General features: G+C 39.8%; 1 protein-coding gene across 1 annotated transcript in view; it reads left to right on the plus strand.

Moving 5' to 3' along the window:
- The window catches only part of kif26ba (kinesin family member 26Ba), an 85,321-nt gene that overhangs the window by 41,045 nt on the left and 23,041 nt on the right, over positions 1 to 21,235 (plus strand). Inside the window, exons 5-9 of the mRNA XM_061041064.1 lie at positions 1,576 to 1,783; positions 15,238 to 15,453; positions 16,618 to 16,711; positions 20,064 to 20,209; positions 21,073 to 21,189. Of these exons, the coding sequence (XP_060897047.1) occupies positions 1,576 to 1,783; positions 15,238 to 15,453; positions 16,618 to 16,711; positions 20,064 to 20,209; positions 21,073 to 21,189 (781 nt within the window). The remainder of the gene's footprint in view (positions 1 to 1,575; positions 1,784 to 15,237; positions 15,454 to 16,617; positions 16,712 to 20,063; positions 20,210 to 21,072; positions 21,190 to 21,235) is intronic.

Genomic DNA, 21,235 nt, shown 5'->3' on the forward strand with positions numbered 1-21,235 from the left:
TGCTTCATGTAGCTCCGATTGTCAGCGTGTCTGCTTTTTTGAAATGTAGCCTTATAAATCCCAGACAAGGAATTACACTGACAAATGTGAATACTTTGACTAATATCAATAAATCATTTGGGTGAAATACTGCGGGCAGATTTACTGTCTCTGGTTTTCTCATAGGACCATCCTTTTGGACGCCTCTGTATCGTGCTGGTCAGCCATAGTCAGTGTGCACTATTCTGTACTCGTGCTTTTATCAACTGAAAAACATATTTCTATAAAGATATCACCTTATCTCATTACCGTCTCAGCCTATAACTGCCTATGAGTTGTTACTGTAATGTTGATGTGTAAAGCACAAAATAAGCCTGTTTGAATTTAGTAATATAACAGTCTAACAGCAGTCTAGCACTTATTGAAGGAAGGCAGAGCTAGCTATAGCAAAGAAGCAAACTGGAATGTTTAAACTTGTAGTCCTTCAAAGTAAAGGTGTATTATTGATCAAATGGTTAACTAAGATTAAGTGTTCCTGTACTATTGCAGCGATGCATCAGTAGGATTTCACTGTGATGGCTCTTGGAGCTGGTTTGTTTGGACCAGTCCTAAATATCCTAAATATGGGTTTGTCCCCTACACAGGATTGTGAGATGAGTTGGAGAGTTTGTTTGCTGATTGATAGGAAAGGAAAGAAAACAACAAAGAGTCTCGATACATAATCATCAGATTTACGTTTTGGACTTTTTTTTTTTGGAGATTTTCCCTTTATGTCCTCAAAATAAATTGACAATGAGTGTTAAGTGTTAAAGAGTAGAATTACTTTATTTCTGAAACTGATATTTAACAAAGGGCCGAAACTATTACTACCTAGCACTGGTGCTTGGACATAACTGTTTCTTTGCCTTCTTTTTACTAACCATAAATTGTACTTACATAGGTTAACACAGAAATTCAGTTTGCTACATGGATATGCTGTACTTCTGCTGGAGATGATAGAAAGTGAGTTGGAAACAGGAAGGGAAAAGTTAGAGGATGATGTGAAGTACCTGCTGTGTTGAGCTAAGAAAAGACAGAGCCAGGAGAAAAGCAGGAGAAAAAGTGGAGATTTAGAAGTAGTAAAGGAGTGGAAGTTAAAAGGAGAGAGCGACTGGGGAGCGCAAAGTAGATGGAGGACATTCAAATATAAATTTCAGACGCTCCTTTTGAACTGAAAGCTGCAGGGAATTGAGCAGCAAGAAAGCAAATGAACCACTCCCCATCCAGATGTTCTTACATATGTAAACTGCAGTGTGTGTGTGTGTGTGTATGTGTGTGCGCATGGGTGCGTTTGTGTTTTCTTTTTTTTGGGCATTTATTGGAGTTCTGCAATTAGCATATTTGCGATGGTTGTACTGTGGTAAACTAAGAGGTTGTAATTATGGACCCATGTGCGTGCATGCACATGTTCCACCATCCTTCCTGTCCTCCCTCCTCTTCTTATATTCATCAAGTGTTTATTGTGTTTGTTGTTACAGTAACAACAGTAACAACAGTAACAATTTACAGTTTTCCCTCTCTTTCTATCTTGTCTCCATCCTACTTCTCCTCTCTTAGAGCTGCACAAAAGTTGAACTTGGCATCCAAGAAGAAGAAGCAGAAGACCACGGCAGTCACAGCCCCAGTGACAACATCATCACCATCATGTGACCCCCCTCTGTTCCCCACTAACTTCAGTGCTGCCCTGTTGATGGCTCCTCCCCCGGCTCCACCCTGTCTCCTCCGTGCAGCCAACAAAATCAAAGACACCCCTGGGCTTGGAAAGGTAAAAAGTGTTTTTATTCTGCTGCAGTGTTTGACAGAATCCAACTATTTTTATACACGCATATTCATTCTCTAATATCACCTTATCTATCTGAGTCAAATCTTTAAAACCACAATTTGACTTATTGTGAAATGTGTGAGATAAGCAGTTGAAAATGATGTCAGAGCCCTGGCTATGAAGTGGAAGATGTTTCTTTGATGTCTCTCCATGAAGTGACACAGACATGTTGTATTTTCACTAACCTGAAGTGAGTCTGATGCATCACTTTTGATTCACTAAGTGTTCATCTGTTCAACATCTCACCTCAGTTAAAATTGTCTTACTCATCTGGTATGCCAAAAAGTTTGTTAACATGAATGTCATCGCTGACTCATCTTCCCTGGCTTGATTTAAGCTTGTCCTTAAGACCCTGAAAGCCCTTGAAATAGCTTTACAAAAGTTTTAAAATAGATCTAGTCTCTATGGTTAATGAATCTGTTGATGCTAAATGAATGCCAGTTAGTGCATTACTTCTATCTGTATACATTTTAATATATTAATATGTGGCTTTATTGTTTGGAGGTTTGTGTTCAATTCATTTGAAAATAGATCAATTTGTTGGCCTTGGAGACACTTAAAATGGTATAGTGATTTATAAACAGCAGGGGCTTCAGTTACATATTAAAAAAATATCGTGTAACCTTTTAAAATTTGTCTTAAATTTTTTTTTTTTTAAATGGGGGGGGGGGGGGGGGGGGGGGGGGTTGTCATTAGATCTTTGCTCGTGTCTCTGGCAAGGAAGCACTGAGGGTATGTTCAACCTGTAAGTGGTACACTTGGTACTCCTGTTTGCAGGTTGTTTCCTTTCATGTAGTCGGCCTTGCCCAGTCAGCAGTAACGTATGTAATCTGTAATTAAAATGCTTTTGGCTTGCGTGACACAACACTTCACATTGTTCAATCCACCACGGTAACTTAATTTGAATAAATTTTTCGCAATGTTTTGTTGAGGCTGAAGGCAACATGAAAGGTCAGTGAGATAAAAAAAAAAAAACGTCTATTTATGTTAGCTTATTTTACATGCTGCTGTGTAATGCACAGAATGAATCACAGTATAATGTTGAGTTAGAAAGATTCATTGTGGTTATCTAACAATGTCGACAACGCTCGCTGCTTCAGAACATAATCAAAGTGTGTGTCCTGGCATGCTTTGGATTGAAAGACCCCTAGTGGACCCTAAGTGTCACAACAAAATGTTATTACGTTGATCCACTCCTTATGTTCTAAAATATCGAGCTGCTGTTTATAATCATCACCTTGACCAGTTTAGTCAAATGCTGGTGGTGGCTGTGAGGGTGTGTGCTTCACCCTTTCTGTACCATACCGGAATGCAGCCTAATGGTTACCACGGTAACACATCTCAGGCTGACAAAAGTCATCTGTCACCGTTGCCTATGCTTGGTGAAACGTGTGTGTGTGTGTTGGAAGATGAAGGGGGGGTCATGCTTTTCAAGTGTGTGCAATATTGATCGTCCATGTAATGAGTTTTTAGTGCCCCCTCCTCCATAGTTTGAGTGAGGGGCTCACTGGGTACGCTTGTGTGTGTGTGTGTGTGTGTGTGTGTGTGTGTGTGTGTGTGTGTGTGTGTGTGTGTGTGTGTGTGTGTGTGTGTGTGTCCTCACTAGAAAAAGAATGACTATGGAGGACACAATCAAACAGACATCAAACAGAGAAGGAGAGGGACCCCACACGCCCTGATGTGTTTTTGTGCCCATGTACACATAGTGTGCATTTATTTGATTGTTGAGCGTCTGTCTGTCTGGCATTCATGTGTGACAATATTACTTTTTCAATGGTTCCCCCCTACTTGTATTAGACATTTGATAGTGAAGATGTGGGAGAGAGGGGTATATGTACATCCATTACAGGCTGGGATCAACTAGAGAAGATGATGTTGTTTGACATGAATCCATTCACCTACCAGGTAACTCTGTCACATGTTTGTTGTGTGCTATTTATATGAAATACCAGATAAGGGGACAAACCTGCTCTCTCATGTTAATTTAATTGAACTTGTAAAAGTATAATATAACCTGGTGAAATGAATCTAGAATGACACCCAAAATATTGGCCTACATTAAAGTACCTACATTATAGTCAAAAAAACAACAATACAAAATAGTGAATACAAATTGATCCTCTTTTTCAGTTTTGACTTATTTGCTTTAATGTAAACTCACAAAATTGTGATTTAGGCCGGACTCATGATCTTTGCTGCTTGTTATCCAAACCTTTCCACAAATCAAAACACATTTTAGATAAGACTAAAACCTAAATAGCTAATTATTTTAATTCCATATTTTATGGTAAAAACCAATGTTTCAGCTGCAGCTAGCGCTATTCATATTACTGCTTTTTATATCTTGTTCTTTCTTTCAATCGTTCCATCATATTTATTGTGCTCCACATTTTATTTTTGCATGTGTTGTGTTTTTGCTCTGCACTCATCTTTGGAGCCACAGTCCTCTCTCTCTCTCTCTCTCTCGCCATATGGACGTGACAGATGTCCCCTCAGTTGTCAGGGAGACAAATAACACTCACGCATTGACACATGCATTCACACACACAACAGCCATCATACATCCCTACACAAAAAACACATACAGTTTAAAATTATGAACCACATACACAACTCTACACAGTCTGTCTGTCATCCTGTCTCGTATCACTGTGGCTTCTGTTTCATCCCACTATGATCTTCTGTGATAGAAGTGATTAGCTCTTCTGGCCCAACACACTGTGTACAAATGCCTGCTGCTATTCCTGTTTAATTACAGCTGTAGGACAAGCCGCTTTTCACAGTCATGTGGTCTCAGTTATTACTCTGATGTGGCATGGTTGATTTTTGATCGATAGGTCCAGTTATTTATCTATGTGGCTTTGTTTGGAAGCCTGCCCATGAATCAACTGAAACTACTGGAGAAGAAAAACATTTTCTAACAATCGTAAGATGAGATTTACTATATTTTTATGAAAACGTATTTGTAGATAAAACATTTTTTTGGAGGCATTTAAGATCATTTCCGCTAAACTTAACTATCGTTATTTTAAATTGACGTTTGAACCTTTATAGAAAAGGAAACTCTTTGACATGGGACACTTTGCTTTAAGTTGTATAACATGACACACAGTGTCCCGCTGCTTTTACTTTACCCAACATATATTCAATTAAGGAGATCAAGTTTACATAATACTAAGACAATTGGGTTACAATGGTGGCATCATTACCATTGAGGAAATTGTAGTTTTGTTTAAGAAAGTGTATTAATTCTTCATTACATTGCAAAGAAATAGCTCCACCTTTAGGTAAAAAGATCAGCAAGCGTAATATCTAAAGCTCAATATGAAGCTCTTCAGCTTAGCTTGAAGCATAGCATCAAGAAAAACAGAAAAAATGTAGCCATATAATGAAGTTTTGTATGGCAAATAAAGTGTTGAACGTGTTAACGAGGTAAACTTTTGGATTTTGTTACATTTGGACTGGACCAGGCTAGCTGCTTCTATTCAATATGCTATAACAAGGTTTTTGTTTTATACCTTAATTCCTCTACAACCTTTAAAAAGTATTTCTGGCATGTTTACTGAGTTAGTAGTTTTGCCGTAATTGCTGTGGTTTGTAAAGAAATGGGGAATAAAAGACGTAAAGTACATGCTACCTAGGCCGGAAAATATTCTGGTATTTTGAACATATCAAGCCTCTACTGAGAAATCAATTGAAGCTTGCCAAGACCTAATCAAACACTCACACCCTACAGACCCCACACGCACACACACACGCACATGCACGCAGACACACACACAAACATATACGCGCACACACACACACAAACATATATGCACACACACACACACACACACACACAAACATATACGCACACACACACACACACACACACACACACACACACACACAAACATATACGCACACACACACACACACACACACAAACATATACGCACACACACACACACACACGCACGCACGCACACACACACACACGCACACACACACACACACACACACACACACACACACACACATTTGGAGGAAAGGGCCATGGTGACATTTCTCCAGTAAAAATGTCACCTGCAGTGGGGGTCGGCCCCATGCTGAAATGGCATTTGCCCAGATTCACACACACACATGCACAGGCTTGCATGCTCACAAATTCATGGGATTAGGGTGTACAATGAAAGATGTCAAGAAAGCTGCAAAGCCCCTGGTGGAAGTGTGTACGATACATTACATCCTGCAGAATACATGGGCTTGTCTGCCAGTGTGATGGGGGGTTAGTGTTCTCCCCGATGTTAATATGGCAGAAAACAGATTGAGACATCACAACTAAAGCCAGGGGAAATCAACCTGCACAGGTCAGATGCACAGCTGTGTGTGTGTGAGTGTGTGTGTGTGTGTGTGCTACAAAGAGAGAGAGTAAATTGGCAGAGAGATAGAGAGAAGAAGATAGAGAGACATTTCAGCTTCTTTCCATCCAGGGATGTCAAATTAAACAGAACCCCTCCATGGATCTAGCTGACTGGCATCTGTATCTCAAACTCCCTTCTGTTATTTCTACACACGTTGCTTCTCTACATGTTGTTGGCAAGCTCCGTCTCACTTTAATCAAATCAGCCAGCTGGGAGGCTTCCATTCAGACCCCTGACTACAGGGGGAGAAGAGTATCAGCTGAGGAAATAAAGCTGTGAATGTATTATCACTTTGAGAACGAAGTGCGGGGTAATACAAAAGAAGAGAAAAATTCGGACCCTGTCAATTAGATCTTCATCTGTAGATGATTTTAAAAAAACTATTATATGTTCGGATACCGTTTTTTACACGTCTTAAATGATCCAAGCTACTGCCACCCACCCTGCAAGCTTTGGCTGTATGCAGGAACACAGTGTGGAAGACAAAAGGAGCGGAAATAATCCAATGTAATGCAATCAGCAGACAACTAAGGGGAATTTAGCTTTAATTAATGTCTAGAAAGAAAAGTCTGCATGAGTGTGCAGAACACAATCCGCTCCACTTGCTTGTCAGACAGTAAAAATAGCTAAAGGAAGCAAAAGGAAGTCATAGCTTGAAGTCCTTTGTTACTATTGGTTAGGTTATGCCAAAGCCCAGACAGGTTGGCCGTCTCTCCCAATGACAACATTGAAACCAGATATGGCTGATGGATCCAGAGATTGTAGATTCCTATGTTCTAGGATCACATATATACAAGCCATGTAGTAGTGGTTCCATAGCTTACGTGGCCCCAGTGTTATTTTCTTTAAGATGTCTGCTACATATTATTCATTTCAGCTTTATATCAGAACTGATCAACATATAGTTTGACTAAGGAGAGGGATGTGAAACATTTTTTGAGATGAACCCTAATATTGGTGGCTTTGTCTACTCTTCTCTAAGATCTATGTTCATCTCAGGATTAAAGTCGTATCTTTTGCCTTAGCATCCCCTTATCCCCAGCCTCCCTGCTCTTCTCCATAACTGACTGACAATGAAGGGCTGTGGGAGTTTTTTCCCCACCTCTTTCATCTCTGCAGCCAACAGTTTGCACACACTCATACTCACACACACACACACACACCCATGCATGCTCACAGATTGCGACTTGACCTTGGGGGGAAAATGATGCTATGACAGCTAATCAATTTTTAATAGCAGCTACGATCCCTCTCAGGCCACAAGCTGTGTGCGGCTCCATGTCACGACTGAGGGTGTGCAAGTGGATTTTCCACGGGCGTTTATGTGTCTTCATGCCTCCCTGGGTGTCTGTGTGTCTTGTATCTAAATGAGCGAGTGAGTCTGTTATGGGTATCCGTTGGCCGCTTTGTTCCACCTTGTAGATGAAATATTAATGCTGTCAGTATTGGCAGGGCTGGAGCATGACACACACACCAACACACACACGCCAACACACACACACACACACACACACACACACACACACACACACACACACACACACACACACAAACATATACTCTCTTTTCCACTGTATTCTCTGTGCTTTGCGGGGTGTTTTGTTTGCAGATTTTATACTATTCAAACGTTGAAATGTAAACACTTCCTCTGGTTAACCTGTGATTTAGGTTATACATATGTAAGCAATAGAAGTGTGAACCTTCATTTCACTTTTCCCTGATCAATTCACTGCAAAAAATTGCTTTTGTTTGGGTGCTGGTTTGGCGGCATAGTAGATCAGGCGCCCCATACAGAGGCAAAGTCCTCGATTCACTGGCTGCTGGTTTATCTCTGACCTCCCCTCTCCTTCATCCCCTTTTCCTCCTGGCTCTCTTCAGTTGAACTATCTGATAAAGCCAAAGGACCAAACATAACCTTCAAAAAATAAATGTTTCTAGTCACTTAAATTATTAAGTTTCAGCAAATATATATATATTTTTTACATTTGAGGAAACACAATTGTTAGCATGGAATGCTTTTGTATGTGTCAGGGTGTAAGCTTAAAAAAAAAAAAGAAACTTAGAAGTAACCCAAACTTACATGCCTTAATGTCCCCCTTATTTTTATAGAAGAGATCTATTAGGATCTGTTGTGGCTCATCCAGGTTAAATATCACACAAATTCTGATCTCAGATTGGAAAGATTTCTGCAGCATTTCCAGCTGAGAACAGCTGACATGGGTCTTGGCACACCGTGAGCTGGGCTGGAACGAATAAATTAGTAAAAATGAGAATTGATCCAAAGCTTGAACTTGCTATTCCCATGTGGTATTTGTATCTATCTGTCTGTATATGTGTATTTGCTCCAATGTGTGTTGATGCAGTCTTTGGGAACCAATTAGAGCTCAGTCCCAGTCTCCTATTGATTTTTGCAGCCAATAGTAATGAAGCGCTGCTGTGAGGGACTATTGAACACTTTTCTCTCGGCTCAGGATTGTTTTGTTGCAGTTTAGCTGAATTCCTTTACTGAAAAATGGCTGAAAGACTTGATTGTGTCTGAGTGTGGTTCATAAAGTGGTTGAATAGGAAGCTATAGATCTTTAAGAGTGTTTTAGAAGTCAGGTCAGTTTCTCACAGATAAAACAAGACTTTCACCTAAACATCTGTCATAAGATGTTGTCTTTACCATGGGACTTAACCCCTGAAGTTGGGCTTGGCGTCATCAGCAGACCTATATTTTAGAGACTTGTCATTGTATTTTAAACAGACACAGCCACAGTTTTGAAAATTGTTATAAACACATATTGGGATACGAAGTTAAATATTCCTCCAGAGATTTTGGAAAAAAGTGGAAGGAGAAACTCAAGCACTGTGCTCATTCGTGTTTTTTCTTTTTTTTCTTTCTGCTCACCATCTTGCGTCAGTATTCACTGCAGCATGAAAAGGACAAGAACAGAGGGGAGAATAGTCAGAGACTGTGATTTGTCTTGTCATTTGTTCTGAGGAAGGGAAGGAAAGAGAGCGAGAGAGGAAGAGGATGGAGATGAGACAAAGAGAGAGTGGAGGAAACTGAGGGAAAAGAGTGGGTGGACAACGCTATCGAGCAATATGATCTTTCTCACACATAAAGAGGGATGGGAAACGTCTATAACATCAAAGAGGCAAAGGAGGAAAAAGAGAAGAGGAAGAGAGGGATCATGAGAGAGATGGACCGTTTGTGAGATCACTGTGAGAAAGTTGTGTTTATACCTACAGAGTTATAAATGACCTAGTTCTTTTCCATTATTCTCCTTCATCACTCTTTTCGGATACATCTGGAAAGTCTTTATTTCTCTTCTATTAATCAGAACAAAAGCTCTATTAGCCGTGTCTTCTTCCTGCACATTATAGAGGCACTCTGCATCATGTATTGATTCACAAATGGAACTAGGCCAGCAATCCTCTGAGAATATTGTGTGTGTGTTTGACCTCACATACGGACTAGGATTGTCACGATACCAAATAATCCAATTCTAGAAATCTTTTTTAATTTTGTTTTGAGATCACTGCAGACAAAATGGATGTCCTAAGCACTTAAAATATGTTTTTTCTTGTTTTTGATTACCAGCCCCAAAAATGCAGGAAAACTCATGGACACTGTTTAGACTATACATTGGCTACGTTATGGTACTGAATCGTTGCCAGCGTATTTGATTTGCAATGTATTAGTTTAATAAAAATACTGAAGATCTGTGGTTTTGTCAAAACTTCTGTACTTTTTGGTACCATTGAGCATAAGATAACATAGGTTGTATTGTTTTCAAATATGTGGTATCGAATTCAGACAAACAAATGCCCAACTGAGCTGAACTCAGTTGTGAACGTCCTGCCTTGTGTTCAGTCTCACAGTTAAACAGAGTTTTGTTTCAAATGATCAAGTTGTAGCTTGAATAAAAAAGAGTATATCTTAAAGCCTACGATTATTAAACTCTTTGGTGGTCAACTCCACAGAGTTTTCATTTAAGGTTGATATACCCCTGAATGACTCCTGCCATTTCACATAAACCCTCAATATATTAAAAAAACTGACATGAAACACATTATGGCCCCATTTGTACATCACACAAATACACATGCAGACTCTTAGATTTCACACTCAAACATGAAGAGGAAATGGGCTCTCATGGGGGAGAACCTTTATGAGTTACGCCTTGTAAAGCGTGCAACGGTACAATCCTTCCCCCAGGCTCTTACTGATGTGATGGGCTCTTTTATTGGGGTCAGCAGAGGGCATTACACTAAATCTAAGTGTGAGCATGTGTGTGTATTTGTGTAGTGCTTTAAAACTCTTGACCTGACATGAAGACTCACCTAGCCCTGTTTTCCCAGGTCACCATGGTTACATATTTATTATATTCAGGTGGCATCTCAGTTTATACACACTTTAAAATGTACACACTCACACACAATTACCTCCATCTGAAGAGACCGTAACACGAACACCTTCAGACAAAGAGACACACTCACTCACACAATTTATTGAGCTTACTCTCTTAAATGGCCTTTGGTCATTAAATGATGCAACCAAAGGAAAGCCTGTTAATGTGGTTTAATAGGTGTGTGTGTGTGTGTGTGGGGGGGTGTGTGTGTGTGTGTGTGTGGGGGGGGGGGGGGGGGGGGGGGGGGGGGTTCATTTCATTTTTATAAAACACTTATCATTCTAGGTGAGTTTATTCAGTATAACTTGACTTGTCCTGATTGTTTCACTTCATGTAATAATAAATATATTATATTATGACAGATATTTCTTGGCATATTTCAGAGAAAGGTCCTTGATGCTCCTGTGAGGAGTTTTTAGCTCAAAAAGTCTGAAATGAATGAAAATATTTTTTTGCTTGGCTTTATTCAGATAGGACAGTCGATAAAGTCAGGAATCTGGATGAGAGAGACAGAGTGGGGAATGATATGTGGAAAAGGAGCCACAGGTTGAACACAGTCGAACCCTGGCCTCCAGCTTCAAGAACAACAAAGCAAATGAACTGTTTGACTAACCAACACTGCAGAAAGGGGATTTCTCTAGATTCAGTTTTAAAGCTTTGTACCACTGCCCTATCATAGGTCTCAGACGAGGAGATTAAAGCAAGCTGCATTTGTTTGAGTTTTCTGCAGCAAAAAATCACAATGAGGGATACGATTGACAGCAATGGAAAGCTGGTTGCATTTCATCAGAGAATGCTACATGCACATGCACAGGACAAGATCATCAAGGAAGTACTGAGGGGGACAGCAATAATGCAATCCAAAAATTCCTCTCCGACATACATTTATTATTGATGTCATAGCAGTATTATAGATGATCTGTGTTTCCAGCACTTGACGTACTCTTCAAACATGAGGATTTCTAAAAAGTTTATCTTCAGCATCTACATTAGAGTGGTATTTATGATTGCATGCCTATAGAGTTAAAGGGTCTGCGAATAAATAGATATTGTTTATAGCTCACCTTCTTCACTATATCATGTGACTGCTCTATCCTTGGAGTGCTGTGTTGTTTGGCGTGTCTTAGGGATTACATGATGACAAAAGGATACCCTATTTTGAAATACAAATTGCAAAATCCTTAAACATTCAGAAGCTCTACCGCCATGCATTAAAGAAACGCAGGTGACGCACAGATGCTGCATTCAGGGTTTGGATGTGGTCAATACATTGTGTCCTTTCAAGGATTTAGTGCAAAACAGGATATGCAGAGCCCCCCCCCCCCCCCCCCAGATGAGCCAGTCTAGTCTCACAAAGGCCAAAACTAAACATGTTTATATTCATTTTGTGTCAACCCGTAACATCATGAATGTAAGGATGGGAAATTGCATTTCTTCTGCCTGTCAGCATGTGTATTATATACTGTCAGCTGCTTTGCTGTTCATCAGACGTTCAGCCCTTTTCCTCTGACAGCCTGATACTTGCTTGTCGAAAAGAATCTCCGTAGTTTGTGCTGTCAGCATTTCAAGCTTGAGCCAATATACCATGAAGTACCACTGCTTTAGATTTCACACAGCCTGGTAATGGTTCATAACAGGGAGCATACTGGAGCAAAAGCAGTGACACGCTATTCGCGCTAATGACATCCTGGCTCCAATCTGCAGTAAGCTGATGACTATTTATTTCTATCTCTTGCAGATGTGCAGATGACAATCACTTCTCGATCAAAACCTTTAACATGAGCAACAAATCTGCTGATGCTGTACAATGAAAGCCAATCAGAGTTTTCATTCCATATTAATCATAATAAAATATTCACATTATAGCTATAGCAGCAACAACAGAGCACCAACAGTGTTTATTAATTTTTATTTACTGTTGTTTGTCTGCTTTTTTCAAAATAGTCTGTACGAAACCATTTGCCCTGTTTAAATTATGTTTGCAATAAGTTTCTTGGTGACCCTCATGCAGGCCACAAGCCGAAACCCGTTAGTCCTATAAAGTTAATAAAGTTGTTCTTCATACTACAAGTGTTGCTGGAGCTTTTAGACCTCTTCAAGCCTTCCACTCTTCGTGCACCTTGGTTGGTGAAGGTGTGCCAGAAAATCCCACTCTACTTCTTTAGAAATCAAAGAAAGACATTGGGTTTAATAAACAGACAGACCGACTAATTGAAGGAATTTATTCATAATCTAGCTGCTAGTTCTCTCTGTGACTGTACAAAGCTCTCCAAAAGACCTGGCCTGAGAACTGTGGTTGCACACCAACTATAAGCTAGTAGACTCCAAAGCTAACGTTAGCAAGCCAGCTAAGAACACACAAGATGTGAAAAAGGCCACTCTGTTGACTTCTTCTATCCATGAACGCTTCAGAATCCATTCAATGTCACAGTGTAAATATGAAGTATATAAGATGATCAGGGTGGCTTCAGATCAGACGGCGAGACATTTGGTGGGGTTTAAAGTGAATCCATAAAGAACTCATCCACCTGACACTCTGAACCATTCATCTGCTTTAACCAAACCAATCTCCCAAATGTCACAGGAGGAAATCTGTTGTAGATCTTTCTTCATGTTGCATGTAGCTGCAGAAAATGTAAGTGCCAAACATGGAAAGGGGAAAACAGACGTACTGAAAAAAAAAGAATAACAAAGTCAGTGAGAGATCATAGAAAAAGAGAGACAAATGCGTATTCAGCCAGATCAGCAAGAGGAGGAGAAAGAGAGCAATAATAAACTACTAGAAAGAAACTTCCGACTTTAAATTAGCTCTAACTAATAAATGGTTGTTTACATGTTAAAATGTTCTGGAGCTCAGTCAGATTGGATGACGCAGCGTTTTCTGTCTCTAATATCAAAGAAAACAACAGCAGCTGTCAGGCGCTAAATTGCGGCTGCTAACAGTTTGTGACAGGAGTGGGAGGAAAGGTAGAGGAAAAAAAGCTGGAACAGGAATCCTGCACTTGAGGCTTTTGATATGTGTCAGCGAGCTGAATGTACAGAGGAGGGTGAGGAGAGGAAAAAGAAGGGATTTAGGATAGAAAGAAAAAGAGATAACCATAGAGTGACAGGTAGATGAAGAAAGGGAGAGAGGGGGGCAGTTAAGGTAAATAAGATGTGCACAGAGGGAGTGAGAGAGAGAGCATGTTCTTATTCTTGTAAGCCTTAAAGAAACTTACAAAGTGAATGTTGGGACTCTTTGGGAGTCTTGTGTCGCGGGGAAGGTGCAAAAGAGTTCACATGCCTTTCAGCAAAAATCCCTCTGAAAATCCATCTTTTCATAGATTCAAGTTTGGGAGGTTCACTCAGAGGGAAAAGTTTAAGTCGGTAGAGCGAGCAGAAGAAAAAACTTTCTAGACAGAGCAGCAAGTCGCGTAACTGAACAAATTGATGAGTTATTTCTATGTGAATTCAAATACATCACCAAAGTTTAAAAAGGAAAAAAAATGTCACACCTTCTCAATACTATTACTATGTTATAGCTTCTATGAATTCTGTCTTCTGTACCTGTTAGTTGCAGTCTTGATTCAAAGAACCACAAATGTAATGAATTCACTTTGAGCCAGCCATGTAGCATAAACAATTTAAATATGGGTATTTATTTATTAACTTTTGGATGAGTATCTGTTTTTATTTTGTAATAGTGCTTTCACACATACACAAGACTCCTGACTATTTTCCAACATTTTTGGGTGAGCAATATGTGTGATTGCGATCGGCTGAATTTTTCACCCAGACTTTATCCTGACAGTCCTCGAGTAACATTTCCATGTGAAGATATAGGCTTGAGCTGATGTGTGAACACTGCATGAAATATTCAGGAAACTTCAGGGGTTGATGGCATTTATCAATCAATCAATCAATCTTTATTTATATAGCACCAATTTTTTACAAATGTTATCTCAAGATACTTTCCAAAAAGAGCAGGTCCAGACCTTACACTTTGTTATATTATTAACAAAGACCCAACAGTAATCTTTGTTCAACATGAGCTCAGTTCTTGGCAACATTTTGCAAAGTTAGAGTGGCGAGGAAAAACTGCCTTTAGGAGGCAGAAACCTCAAGCAGAACGAGACTCATGTTGAAGAGCCATCTGATGAAACTGTGTTGGGAAAGTATGCTAGAGGGAGATGCAGCACCATCACATTATGTGGTTGTCTTTTACTGACAACACGAGTCAAACTACACATTGCATTGATATAAAAGCAAAATTGTCATCATAGTGTGGAACTTTCTTCTGCATTTTTCCTTAGTTCTTAATATGACATGTCCTTCCACCTGAGACCCCCCCCCCCCACACACACACACACAGACACACACACAGACACACACACATGCACACACACACACACTCACAAATCACATACACTTCCGAGGGAAAGTCTCCTGCTTGGGAGGGACATGTGTGACATGTGTGAATAAAGAAATCATGGCGATTTTAGCGGCAGCCTGGCTGAAATTGACCAGAGTGAAAACAGTAAAGTTACAAGGTTTTTTTTCAGTAACTCTGTGACTTTTGTATCTGATTATCTTTTTTTCTTTGTCATACCCTCAGGTGAAAGTGATGGTGCGTGTGTGCCCAGTGTCTCAGTCCAATGCAGCAGAGTCCAGTTCCTTCCTTAAAGTTGATCCTAGGAAAAAACAAATCACCATCATGGATCCTTCAGCCAATCAGACACCAAGCACCACCTCCCAGAAAAGGTTAGGAGCCAATCAGGTGCCTCCAAAGATGTTCACCTTTGACGCGGCGTTCCCTCCAGATGCTTCACAGGTAATAAACAACAAGCTACTCACATTTGATCTTGACCTAATGATCTTGATCTTCACAACTGTTTTTAATGTACCGCTTAAATAAAGACGATTGCAAAGAAACACAAATGGCTTGAATAATTCACATCATGATAATCTTGCAGTTGTATTTCAAGTCAGAAATGTTTTGACGAGCCAAAATATTTCTCCAGGTTAAAAAAACTTCTACATGTGTTGACAAACTGGTTACTAACTCTGGCATTTACATCAAAATGAAATCCCATATTTAAGAACTAAAAAGACATTTTGGGAAATAATGAAATACAATTTTTAAGCTGAGAGTTAAATGAAAAAACACCTTGACTGTCATGTCTGTTAAGTCAGCACCCACTTAGCTTAGGACATTTGAGCAGTTTGGAAGCATAGGAAAACAGCTAGCCCAGCTCTGTTCAAAGTCCAGCCACCAGTAGCCAGATGTCCCTGCATCCAGCCAGGAAATAGTTCCAGCGTGCAACACTTTATATCAACCACTCTTAGCTTTTTGCTTGTGTAACGAATATATAAACAGGTAAAGGTATGTTTTATTTTGAAGGTTACTGTAACTATTGCTCACAGGACTCTGGACATATTCAGGCATCTCATAGATCTTAATGCTAAGCTAACTGTCTCCTGGTTCTAGATTCAAACTTAGAAAAAACACATGAGTGGTATTGATCTTATCCTCTAACTCTTATTTAAAAACTCTTACTTCATAAAACAAGCTGAATGCTGTTTTTTTGTAACCTATTATTTTCTCTAGGTAGTGATCAGCCACACATGTTCAATAGAAAAGTTACTTCTGATTCAAAAGAAAATCATAAGGTGGGACTAAATTCTTTGAATTAAAAAAAAGACTGTTTTGGAGTGATACACAAACACTACCAATTTTAAATATCAGGATGCTATCTCGTACTTTCCATGCTGTTGAAATAGCATGAATGCAGCATTAGTGACACTAATGAGTGCTTATTTTTGAATCTACTGTGCACTCATGTTGGCAATCAAAAAGACATGTATTCACATGAAACATTCAGAAAACCTCACCAATGCTCAGATTGCCCAAATAAATCTTTACCTTCAGGTATTTATGCTGATTGTGACCATTTTCCTCATCTCTTTTCTTTCTTATCTGTCTGCCTGTTGCTAGGCGGAGGTGTGCGCAGGGACGGTTGCTGAGGTGATACAGTCGGTGGTGAATGGAGCAGACGGCTGTGTCTTCTGCTTTGGACACTCCAAACTCGGTAACACTCTCACACACATGCACACAGACTGCAAATTATAGGAAGTGTGGCATGTGAGTCATCTTTTGAACGTTTGTTTGACAGTGTGTCACTCGGCCGTGTCTCTCTGGCTCTCGTCTATCAGAGGGAGAAAGAAGAGGATTAGTGTCTGCTGAGGCTGAAAGCATCCTCAGTCTGCTCTGTCTGTGTTTCCCTCGTCTTTGCTCCCTCTCTAATCCCTCTGAGGATGGTTTTTAGAGAAGCTGTCTTAAAAAGGGTCAGGACCTCTTGCTGCACACTGCCACATATCCCAACCCACATACACAACCAAAGACTCACTACAAACACACACACATGCACACACAGGTTTTTTTTCCTGAATCCTGGGTCGGCCCCTGTTGTGTTTATCCCTGTACATGTAAGCAGCATTATCCTTCCTGGCTTGTGATCTTCATCCAATGTGTAAGTCCCCTTGAGCCACAGGCAAAGGACAGAGCACAGAATTTAAATGCTGCAGTTCAGCAGGGACCACCCTGTGTTAAGGACGGAGCTGTCTGAACAAAGAACAATTAAGTTTGATCTTAAAACCTGCAAACAACATATCTTACTCCATGGTAAACATGTAATATTGTCAGAAAATTTTGGTCTTCTTCGGCTGGCTATTGAGTGAAAAAAAATTGCATGTTTTTAAAAAAAAACTCTTCGGCTCATTTATGTAACTCAGTGATTGCTAGGAAAAGACCAAAGAACAATCTAAAAGCATTCAGATGATTAGTTGTTAAGTTTCAACAAGTTTACCTCCAGATAGGGTAGGGTAGATTCCAAAAGGAAATATTTAATTAAACAGCTGTTTCAGACTATAAAATAGTTTTGGACCAAATATATCAAAATCAGATTAAATATGGAATCATTTGGGGTGCTATGTTGATGCACAATGCACATTAAGTGTGTTAATAATTTCAAAAAGGATGACCTTTTAATGATTTTTTAATGGGTCTGTGTGTGTGTGTTGAACAATTATACCAATATGTGAAAAAAGTCTCACAGCCATTCACTTCTCTAAGCAGTTAAGTATATTCTCTAATAAAAGGCATATAAAAAGGCACTGAAAACCATACCACAGGATGGTATTCTCTGTCAGAGAACACTTCTAAAGTTACACATGTACAGGACAGCACCACAAAGAGACAAGACAAACTGCTTTGTCCACAAGGGGCGCCAGAATCCACGCGAGATAAAAGTTCCTCATAGTTGCTTTTACTAGGAATAAGAAAGATGGTAACTATAAAAGTGAGAAACAATTTCAACTAAAAAAAATCATTTAAATGAGGCTTCATTTTAAAGCTTCCCACATATCACATAGAAGAATGAATAACTCTGCAGAGAGCAGAACCTTTATCCTTCTCCCTTAATAAGGTCCTCGTTTGAGCGATCAACCTAATGCACATATATACCACTGCTCTCAAAGACACTCCACAACGTGTCGACACAGACAGCCTGTCGAGCACAGTTTAAAGTTTCTCTTCATGCTTTCATGTTTTCATCTTTCAATCTCGACCGATGAAAATGCAGACTGTGTCATGTTTCTTCCTGTGTAACATGACCATGACTTGAACTAATATGCCTCCAAACATGCCTCTGATTATCAGTGTTTGATGGGATGATAAGTGTGATAAAATCTTCTGGCCTTTAGAACGTAAGTGCTTTATGTGACTGAGAAATCCATCAAAGACAGTTTGCGCTCTCAATCAGTTTTACTGTTTTAGTAATGCCATGGAGCCGCTCTGTCCTTGCTGCTTTCAGTTGAATCGGCGGCTGCTGTTGCTGCAGATGAGATCATTCTTTGTGATATAGCTCACCTAGGGCACATGGAGCTTAATGAGGCTGCATTATAACGGTATTACCTCTTTCATAATTAAAATGGGGACTGTAACACTTAACACATTTATCTTCAGCCCTGTGGCCCTCGGCTGTAGACGCTGAAGACACACAGAAAGTCTACTCATGTACACACACTTACACTTTCACAAAGAGCAACCAGGTTTTTATTAAATTGGGAAAAATTAGATTAAAGTCCAAATGAAACTGAAATAAATGGATGAATTTAAGGAAAATAGTTTAATCCTCCAGTTTGCATTCATGTCTGAGGGATGTTGTTGTCCATTATTGGCCTAAGATGGATCATCTTTTAATAATGCTGATAAGTGTGTGAGCGTGTGTCTTTGAACTGATGATACACCACTGCCTTGCTCAATTGCACACTCTCTCACATAATTCACTATCTCTCTGACGGTATCGGCAGCTCTGCTCCATGAGACCAATTACCAGGAATATACATCAAAGACACAGACATGGACACACATGCTGCCCTACAGCTTGTGGTGTTCATCACTGTGTTGGAGGAGTCAGACAGATGACCATATCTTGACGCCTGGGCGAGTCATACTAGCAGGAAACATTGTAGAGCCATACAGCAACACACACACATACATGATTCATTTAAGTTGAGACTCACACTCAGAGAGAGTGTTGTTCAAGAGCTCTGTTGTTATTGCGGTGACACTTCATGGAGCCATTATGACTGAGAGAGCTCATCTTATTTAATAAATGAAAATAGATCAACTGTTTAACCAGTAAAATGAAAGAGCAGTGTTGCATTAAACAAGCTGTTATAAAGCAGTGTATTGTCAGATTGAATGTTCTCATTAACATTTCTTTAACAGCCTCTTGAGGTTTCATGACAGTGTGTGCATTAAGAGAACCATAAAAGGTTTCATTTGACCTCTACTAAGGTAGTATTCACTTTTCCTGATGCTAGGTATGACCTGTTAGGTTGAGCATGTTTGCTTTTTCTCCTAATTTTTCTATTTTTTTTTTTTTTTTTTACAAGTCATGAAATGCATCTTTGCTTTGACAAATAAATTGAGTCACTACAGGAACCACTCAGGGAGAACAATGTTAAGTTACAGTGTGAGTGACAACCTGCAACCCATCCTGCCTCTGAACAAATCTGAGCACATTTCTCCTCCCTGCATCACTGGAGTCAGGCTTTTGATGTGCTCTGATTCTCTGTAAGTGCTCGTGTCAGTGTGATTGTTGGTGATGACATATGGCTTTGTTTAGGTGTGTGTTTGATCTCCAACTCCTGACAGCAGGAGCAGGTGTGTGTGTGTGTGTGTGTGTGTGTGTGTGTGGGATTAAATGGGAAACTGTCATCTTGTGTCTCAAAGGGACAGGTTCGGAGGCTCCATGCCCACATGCGTGTTCAGGCACTCAAACACACACATTCATGGCAGTCTCTTTTGATGATGTATATCTCCATCTTTAGGTGTTCACCCTTCCCCTCTTTCATATCTCTGTCTGTCTCTTTCAGGTAAATCGTACACGATGATCGGCCGTGATGACTCTCTGCAGACTCTGGGTATAATCCCCTGTGCCATCTCCTGGTTGTTTAAGCTCATCAACGAGAGGAAGGAAAAAACAGGAGCACGCTTCTCTGTTCGAGTCTCTGCAGTCGAGGTCAGTGTTACAGACGAGACCTTCATTTGAAACATTCCCTGCAGAGTTAAACAGATCTGCCAGTCATGATGAAGACATTTGAGGAAGAAGGTGAAATTAAAATGTGTGCATAATATTAAGCACCTCATAGTATTAGAAATGTCTTCCAATCACACTCAAAACTATGTGACTTTTGTTTCTGTTAAGTTTTCTGATATAAAGCGTGGTTATGAATAAAGCGTGGTTATGCTTAGCTAGCTGTTTACACCTGGTCTTAGCCTCACCTGCAGGCCAACTTTTGATGACCACAAATGTTTACTGACTTGATGCTGGAGTTGGATGTACACGCCATGATGATCTTTCTTCAGCAGCAGGTGTTGAGCGTTGGCAGGGGAGTTGAGCTCTTTAATAATATAACACTAGTTAATGCTACAGAGCTACAGAGTCATTATTTAGAATTAGCGTCATAGCCTTGAGAACAAGTAGTGGCATCAGAGCTAACATTGCTTGTGTATGCTATATTATGGATAACAGAGCATTTTGTCACACACCATTGAAGGATCATTTGAAAATGATATTTTCAGACGGCAGGTCTTCTGCTTCAGCCTCTGATTATGACTCACACGTTTCAAACCTATTATTAAGAGCTGTGCTTGGCAGATGACAGTCAATATAAGTCGTGATCGGTTTTCAAGCTTTTTTTCTGATACCAACTATAATGTTTGTTTGCCTCAGATTTTTGTGATTCTTAACTTTAATATCAATAAAGATTTTCCTGTAAGATTTAGTCTGAGATGTAGTTGGAAAATTATTTTTACTGAAAACAAGAAGTTTCTTCTATTAATTAGTGTGTACTGTGTGTGTGTGTGTTTATGTGTGTGTAGGTTTGGGGAAAAGAAGAGAACTTAAAGGACTTACTATCTGAAGTAGCTACTGGAAGCTTACAGGATGGACAGTCACCTGGAGTCTACCTGTGTGAGGACCCCATCTGTGGCATGCAGGTACACACACAAACACAGGGAATCCTTCAACTGAGTGCACGAACAG

Source organism: Labrus mixtus, chromosome 1 (genome assembly GCF_963584025.1).
Source record: "Labrus mixtus chromosome 1, fLabMix1.1, whole genome shotgun sequence".
Lineage (NCBI taxonomy): Eukaryota > Metazoa > Chordata > Actinopteri > Labriformes > Labridae > Labrus > Labrus mixtus.